The sequence below is a fragment of the Numida meleagris genome, chromosome 26 (genome assembly GCF_002078875.1).
Source record: "Numida meleagris isolate 19003 breed g44 Domestic line chromosome 26, NumMel1.0, whole genome shotgun sequence".
Taxonomy (NCBI): domain Eukaryota; kingdom Metazoa; phylum Chordata; class Aves; order Galliformes; family Numididae; genus Numida; species Numida meleagris.
The window spans coordinates 3,605,493-3,613,941 of NC_034434.1; the positions used below are offsets into that span (position 1 = coordinate 3,605,493).

The 8,449-nt window shown below is 60.8% G+C and overlaps 1 protein-coding gene across 7 annotated transcripts in view; it reads right to left on the reverse strand.

The window, feature by feature from the left end:
* Positions 1-8,449, reverse strand: part of FBXL20 (F-box and leucine rich repeat protein 20) — a 24,003-nt gene that overhangs the window by 14,065 nt on the left and 1,489 nt on the right. For 3 of the 7 annotated variants that reach the window (XM_021378193.1, XM_021378195.1, XM_021378194.1), the window contains exons 1-2: positions 3,685-7,374; positions 861-915 (exon numbers count right to left, since the gene is read on the reverse strand). In XM_021378193.1, coding sequence (XP_021233868.1) covers positions 861-915; positions 3,685-3,779 — 150 coding nt within the window. In that variant the 5' untranslated portion in view covers positions 3,780-7,374. Of the gene's footprint in view, positions 1-860; positions 916-3,684; positions 7,375-7,406; positions 7,713-8,449 lie in introns of those variants that run through there. The other 4 variants (XM_021378192.1, XM_021378196.1, XM_021378191.1 and 1 more) reach the window with 4 other exon arrangements.

Sequence of the window (8,449 nt, forward strand, 5' to 3'; positions counted from 1 at the left end):
AGGTTTGGGTTGGAAGGGACCTTGAAGCTCATGGAACCACCAGCTGGGTTGGATTGAAGCCCCCCATCCCACCATGGGCTGGCTGCCCCCACCAGGTCAGGTGCCCAGGGCCCACCCATGGCCTCGGGCACCCCCAGGGATGGGGCACCCCCAGCTCCAGGGTCGCACCACCCTCACCTTGCTCATGCTACAGATGGGAACCAGCAATCACTCATTCTGCCCTCAGTAAACCAAGAAGGTTTCCGGCACAGTGCTAAACCTGAAGTTGTAATTGCATCAGCAAAGTAAACAGCTGCATCTCATCACAGCCACGAGTCCATCATTACGAAAGAGTGCACCAATATATATATGCACATGGGCGTATTTTTATTGCATGCCCATGACGGGCACCGGGCTTCACCTCCAGCACAAGGCCAGCTCTTGTGCAAGCCACGCAGGCTTACACCAGCAGCGAGAACTGTGAGCGCCCATTGACTCCCTGCATTTTAAACCTGTTATGGGTGTTTGTTTTAAGGTCTGGTGATTGCCCGAAGGACGCCCAGCAGCTCCAGAGGAAAGGGCACTTATCAGCGGGTGCGAGTTGCAAGGTATTTCAGAGGGAACACGGAGTTCTGCAGCTCTGCACTGACTTTACAACACGCTGTGTCACAGAGGGACTGCGGTGTTCCTTGGTGCTCTGTGGGAACAGGGCCCAGTGACACTGCTACTTGGGCTTTGCTCTCAGCAGCCCCAGGAGGTTCTGGCACCCCTCTTTAGCACGGGATGCTAAACCACAGCGTTTGAAGCAGTCAGTGCACAAAGCTCCCCGGTACAAAGCCCCGTGTGAGCGCTGGGATGATGCAGCAGGAGGAGGCTCCTACCCGGGAGACCTGAGCACAGCGACACAGAGTGACCACGTCCAGGAAAGAGAAAATCCTGCAAGAGAGATGGAAAAGAGATCTTGGTGGTTATCCGCATTTACAAGGCCGAAAACGTGGGAAACAAAGGGGAAAAAAAAAAGAAAAAAAAAAGGGCTGGAGAGAGCAATAATTCCTGATAACACAGCATCCAAGGGGAACTCTGAGAACGAGCAATGCCCCAGCGCCCCAAACCACCCCCGGCTTCTCCCCAGTGTCCCTTGGATTAAATGCTGTTTGTGTGCGCCCACGTGTGAGCGCTGAGGGCGCTTCCAGCGCAATGTCAATGCACAACAATACGAGGAAAGCCGAGGGAAATGAGAGAAGCGAGGGAAAATTCCTATTTTACCCCGGATTCCCATCGGAGGGACACAAAAACCCACCCCAAGTCCACGGGAACAGCGGCTAAGCCAATAACGAGGCACCATTTCTGTAATTCCACAAAACCCACTTTCTCCATGGAAATCCCAGGCTATTAATATCCCGCCTCGTCCTCCTGTCAGGGCTTCAGGTCCTGGCCCAACTCCTTCCTGCTTCCTGCTCCTCCCTTCCCAACCCACGCCCGGCGCAGGGGATGCCAACACAGCATTGCATGGCCTCCCAGTGCAACACCTGGGAGCTCTGCCAGGGCCCAGGGCTCCTCATTGTGGGGCTGCACACCCCTCTGCCTGCTCCTCACTGTGGGGCTGCACACCCCCCTGCCTGCTCCTCACTGTGGGGCTGCACACCCCTCTGGCTGCTCCTCATTGTTGGGCTGCACACCCCTCTGCCCTCCTGCTCCCCCTCCGTTGCTCCCTGCACTTCCCCGGCCCCTCCGAGCCGGGTGCTCGAGGCCACACGGAGCTTTGGGACTTCTGCCTCCAAAAGCATTCACAGAGCATTCCTCAGTGTTTTCTGCTCTGCTCTGACTCTGGCTGGGGAGCGGAGCAGTGACTCAGCAGACGCAGCCTCACACATCGCTCCCAGCGGCGGCCGCGGCTCCGCTGCGCACTTTGGTCGGTTCAGACCTGGCTGCAGCCTCAGCCCTTGGCACGGCCCCAGCAGAGCAGCAGCACAGCTCCGTCCTGCAGCACAGCACCGAGCTGAGCTCCCGGGAGCAAGGCAGGGACACTGCTGGGGAGCGCTGCAAAACCCCAAACCCCTCCGAGGAGGAGCCGCCAGCGACCGAGCCATCGTCCTCCTCCTCCTCCACGGCGGGAGGATGAGCGCTGGGTTTCCTCCCAGCAACCTGCACGGGGGACAACGAAGCAAAGGGAACCTCTCCATTCCACTGAACGCAGCGCAGGAAAAGCAATCCTGACACACAGCAGCACCCGGGGCGGCAGGGAGCCTGCATGGCGCTGTGCTGAGCAGCTCCGGGCGCTCCGTAAGAGCGGGACACCAGAATTCCTCCCGGGATCAGCACGAGGCAACAGAGCCTGAGGAAATACCGCTGCTCTGCCTGGACTCAGCTCATCTGGTGCAAGCAAGCAGAGAGCAGGGTGAGCAATGCTGCGGCTCCCAGCTCACCCATCAGCGGGCAGCTGCTCCCCTGAGCCTGTGCCCTTCTGCCCCACAGAGCTGACAGCAAACAGACAACCCCACCAGCACCTCCACCATCGGACGGGGACGGCTGAGTGTGCCCAGCTGGGACTCCAGCAGCTCTGGTGCTGCATCGGGTGGAACTATTTCACTACGAAGCAGCTCAGCGTGGCGAGGACAGGGCTCTGCCTCCCAGCCCGGCTCTGGGCACCGCAGCCGGAACGCGACGCAATCAGAATGCATTCCAGCCCCTTCAAACACCGGGGATTGCCTGGGACTCCTCACTTTCCCGCTGCAGCCAGCTGAGGGTCAGCACCTTGCAGGCAGCCGGGAGGGACTCAGCCAGGAGCAGGAGCTCCTAACCCTAACCCTAACCCAGGCAGGGGCTGGCGAGGTCCCAGGAACCCCCTGCACCCCTCCCACAGCAAGCAAGGCTCTGCTGGAGCCGCACATTTCTGGAGCTCGGGGTGGGACAAAGGCCACTGTTCCCCACTTTCGCATCCCCCCCCTCTTTATTTTGCTCAAGCACAGCTTGCTCCTTTGCCACCGCACACACGAGGCATCAATGCCATCTGCAGAATGAACAAACCGGGGAACAAGGCACCACGCTGTAGTGCCGCTCAGACACACACGTCTTTGTCTCGTAGACAGTGACACATTTACAGGAGATTCCTGCAGATAAACGCATCCAAGTTTCTCTCCCAGAGGCCGCACTGTCAATCCGCGCCGATTAATTTGCACAGTATGCTAACAGTGGATTCCAGCTCTCAAAACCATGACGCCTGAACCTTAACGTTTACAAACCCCATCCCCTCCTACTGCCCAGGTGCCACCCACCCCGAGCGCTCGCTCCGTCCTGCAGCACAGCAGTGACACCGGGACACCAAGCCACCCCCCACATCCCCCACCTCCTCACCCCACTGATTCCCAGCGCTCCCCATGGTGCCGCTCCTCTGTCCCCATGCTGACCATGTCTGCTCCCTGTCCCACTCCCCTTGCTGTCCGCTGGGTGCACAGTGCCACGCTGCTCTGCCACCGCCGCCCCACGCCCACCACCCACTTTCACTGGGGAACCCGTCCAGCCCTCCAGCTCTCCCATCCACAAAACGGGCACCCAGCGACTCAGTGGAAAAACCCGCTCCTAACAACGCTCAGCACGAAGCGCCGCAGCACTTCTCTTTGCCTATGGCTCTGCCAGGACCCGAGCCCACCTCGTGCGTTACACCGACATCAGGGAGCGCCGAGCCGGGGGGTGGATGGGGCTTACCGCAGCAGCAGCTCTTTGGGAAGCTTCTTGTTGATCACAGCTTCGTCATTGTTCGAGAACATCTGTAACGAAAGGAAGGACAGCAGCTCACCCATACATTCTCCTTATGGAAACGAAACCCGCTGCGCTGTGGGGAGCCACGTGTCACCAAACTGCCAGGGCGGGGAACGGGCACCGGATGGAACACTGCACCCAACGTGGTTTTAAGAACAATTCTGGGGGTCAGGAGGGGAAGCACGAATGGGAAAGCTGCATTTTCCGAGTGACGAAGGCAGAGCTGGGGCTGGATCCCACCCGTGCCGAGCAGCAATGAGCCCCAGGCCGCCCTATGGCCACGGCCAGCCAAACTCACACCCAGCCCCACTGCAGGAGCACAAGGAAGATCTCCTTTCCAAGGAGCCCTATAAGAAAGAGATGGCAAAGCCTGGTGTGCTTGGCAAGGAGCAGCTCCACGGATCTAAGGGACGTCGTGGAGCCTTGCCGTGGTGACTCCACGTGCTCACGATGAAGTGGGGATGCCGCACGCGCTCCCTCCCTGCTGCCGCCCCACACATTGCAGCTCTGCCCCCCAGGGCCACGTTCAGTGCTCCCCACCAGAAGGCATCACACATCAGCGAGCGCTGCGGGCCCTGGAGGGGCACAGCACCGCACAGCATCACGGCAGAAGCGCTGCTGCTCAACAAAGTCTCTTTTAATACCTTCATCAGGGACACTGACAGCGGGATGGAGCGCTCCAGCGGTGCGGGCAGGCCACACCGAGGTGCTGGCACCGAGAACGGTGGCAATGTGACACGGGGGGGGGGGATCTGAGGGGGCTCTCCCAACCTGAACGGGTCAGTGCCCCGCTGTGGGTGCTGCCGATGCTGAGAGCTAACACACCCCCGTGCCCTGGGATCAGCTCATCAGCGGGCTCGGAGGTCAGCTGCAAAGGGAGGGAAAGCGAGCAGAAAGCACCGATTTTCAATTATTATTTCGCAATTATCGGAGGGTAAAGAACACACTCTGGAAGGTCCTTTTAAGCGAGGGAAGGTGGAGGGCCGACGACTGCCATCGTAAATTAGGGATTACACGCACAGCTGCGTGTTTTGCCGCTTACGTCCCCACCCAGCCCGCACGGAGACGTGTCACAGATCCAAGCCCCGAGCTCAGAAAGAATCTTTTGCTCTTCTGAAATGGAAGAACCAGAAACATCGGTGTGGATTCAGCCCGAGCTCAGCCCCAGCCGTGCTGCAGCCCGGTGCTGGCCGCTGCCCAGCGCGGCATTACGGCCGGATTTGTACCTCCGAGCTGCAGGAGGGGATCAGGCGCTGCCCACCCCGACGTGCCCTGGGTACGGGCTCAGCTCTGCTCCCAGCAGAGATGCACGGAGCCACGTTGGGCGCAGGGAACGTCCCCGCACAGCGCAGAGCAGCGTGGTCTGTGCACACAGGGGGGTTCCCCGCAGCCACGGCTGCCACCGAGCCCCGGTGCTGCGCCGTGTGCCGGGAGCTCCGTGGCACCACCGGCCCCGGCGTGACTAAGCAGCAAGAGAAGAAGAGAATCAGCTCCTGACCGGCCAGGCTGATTACAGGCTTAATATCCCTAAAAATAGCTCCGTGTGTGATTTGCTCAACGCACGCCGTCGGGTCGCTCCTTCACCTGCTCGGCGCTGCCTTCGAGAAGCTCTGCGCGGAGGGATGGGATGGGATGGGGAGCTCCCTTCCCGCAGGCTGCGTCCGTAACAAGGTCAGGAGGAGCCAGCCCAGCCCAGGCAGCGGGAGCACGTGGAGATGCAGGGACCCAGCAGGGCGCAGCTCCCCCAGCTCACCGGGCCCGTCCCCCGCAGAGGGCACAGCGCCTCACACAGAGCACACCGGGAACCCAACGGGAACCAGGGCGAGCGCCGCCAAGGGCAGTTCTGAGCGCCCATTGTTTTGTGTCGGTCTTTTTGTTTCTAGCCCCATGAAAAGCCTCCAACATTTGGGCCGTAGGGCGTTTCGTGACCTATCACACAGATCCGCTTCCAAGCGGCGCTGCCTCTTTCCACGGCCTCCAGTTGTGCGTGAGCGGTGCTGCGCTGCGTTCACATCCGGCTCCTACCGCCACGATGATGATGATGATGATGATGATGATGATGGTGCTATGGGCACAGCTCCTCAGGGATCCGTCCTCGGCGGTGCCGGAGCAGCCCCACCTGCGATGGGCGTGGGACGGCCCAGGTGGGACCGGCTCTGCTCGGCTCCGCCGCGCGTCGCATCGGCTTTCCTAATGGTGTGACTCAAACGCAATCCTGGGCAAGGCGATCCAGCAGTGAAAACAGTAATTAGGCGGTGCAGCCCGGGCCCCAATTAAGACTGGTATCTAAACCAGCACAAGGCATGGCCAGCACGTGGGCCAGCCCCGCGCCTGTCGGGCGAGCTGCAAGGCACGGCACGGCCCCGCCAGCGCATCATGGCCGTGGCACAACCAAACCCAGCCACAGCACGGGGCTGTGCCGGGGGGTCAGGCTGAGCACCAGGAACGATTCCTTCTCCTAAGAGCAGCCAGGTAGCGGCTGCCCAGGGGGGAGTCACCATCCCTGGAGCCGTCCCAGCACGTGGGGATGTGGCACCTGGGACACAGTGAGTGGGCACAGTGGGACGGGCCTGGGGGTCTGAGGGGTCTTCTCCGACCTGAATGCCTCCGTGGTTCTCCCCCCACTCTTGCCCAAGGATCCCAGCTGGGAACAAGCAGCCACCACTTGCGACACAGGCGGCTCCCGCAGGTGACACGGCCGAGGTCGAACACCCGCTCATTTAATCCATTGCTCGTAAAGCTCTCCCTAATTACGGAGGGGGCCGTGCTGGCGGTGCCTAGCACAAAGCACGAGGTGAGAGCGCCGGGAGGCCGAAACCCGCCCCAGCCCCACTTCACAAAAGGATGCAAATGAAAAGCAGCCCAGGTCGGTTCTGAGCTGCCTTCTCTTTATCAGCGCGTTTCCCAACTCCCCACACAGCACCTGCCCGGCCGTGCAGAGGGAAGCGCCGAGCAGCTGAGCTGTGCCTGACCCCACTCCCCTCGCAGCCCCCACGCTCACACCCAGCCCCCCCAGCCCAGAGTGCCGCAGCTGGAGCTCAGGTTCCATTCAATGCTCGTTATCTCCACTGTCCAACCACCGCTCTGCAGACGGATCGTGCAGGAACGCTCGGTGACTTCACCAAGAATGCGCTGCTTGTAGGAGCTCACAGCAAAGCGTGGCACAGGGCAACACCAAACTAGCACAATAAATGCCAATGGGGATGCCCTCAGCTTCGACACCCCCACCCTGACTTTGGGCACCGACCGTCCTCCCCAGTGCCCCCTGCCAGCTCCCCGGTGCAGGAAAGCTGCTCTGACCCACACACCCCACATCGCCTTCACCTCAGCGGCGGTTTCAATTCTGTTTCTGGGTTCTGCTCCACTCCTGCTCTCCCAGTGAGTGGAGGCTGCGGGACACCCAGAGTTACACACCCCACTCTCCCTGCATCCCTCTGCTCACACAGCCCCAGCACTCCACAACAAAGCCCCGAACGGAGCACGGCAAACAAAGAGCCCCAAAACGGATCCACTCCGCACAGAAGCACGGGAAGCACGCGGAGCCGGGAGCCCCGCGCTCCGGAACGGGATCAGGGGAACTGAGATTACTCTGAACGCAGACAGGACTCGTTCCTACGAGGCATTCAATTCTGGAGCATTTCAAGCTTCCCATCCAGCTCGCAGCTTACCTCGTCCCAGGGCAGCCCTGAAGTGCAGCCAGCCCCAGGAGCTGCGCCGGCCGGGTCAGAGTCCTCCCAAAGTCAGCATCCTAAATCCTAGCTGAGGATGCATCTGTCCCAGGGAAGGAGCCTGCACGGCTCCTGCACCCGCTCCTTCCTCGGAGCCGTCCCTGCGCGTGCCCACAGCTTTTATTTTTCCATGGCACAAAGTGCCCCATAAACGCCGCGCAGCCCAATTCGGCTGCAGCTAATTGGAGGTTTCGAAGGCTCCCGCAGGAAGCCGGGACGGCTGCTGCTGTTTTTTTGTTTTGCTTTTGTTTAAGGATGTAGTGGAGACTTACACGTATTGCTCACAGCCTGGAAAAAAAAAAAAACACAGCTGTAATTACTCCGGGCTGACAACGTGGCTCAGTGCATCGCGGGGCAGCACGGGCACAGCCGCACGCTGGAGCCCCAGCCCTGGTACCCAGCACCGCTCCCGGGCCTGTGCCATGAGAGCAGTGGGAACCAAGCACTCTGCTCTGAAAACACCTGGGGGGTGGAAATCTGGGCACTGGGGGGACTGAGTGCCTGAGTTATGCGGAGCACAGACAGATGTGTGTGGTTGGAACAGGTGGGAGTGATGGGAACTGGGGGCTGGGCGGCTCAAAGCAGCCCCCCCCTCTGCCCTCCCCCCTCTGCCCCCTCACCCGGAGCGCTCCGGGAAGCGCAGAGCCCCACGTGAAATCCGGATCATGACCCGCTCCGGATTAAACCAACGCCACTGAAAATTCGGAGTGAACCCGGGCGGCGCCGGCCTTTTTGTTTGCTTTGTTTGCTTATTTCCTCTTCGTCGTTCACACCTCCTACCCAGGGCTGCGTTCAGGACGGGCTCTGCCGGGCTGGGCACCCCACAGCTCCCGCTTTCCTTTAAAACCGAGCCCCCACTCGCACAGGGGCTGCACCCAGAGAAGCCGCGCACACATCACAGCCAAGGAGCTCAGCCCATCTCCTACCACCGCACTTGATGACTTCGCTAAGAACCGACGAGGAGAACCCCCCGCCCCCCCCAC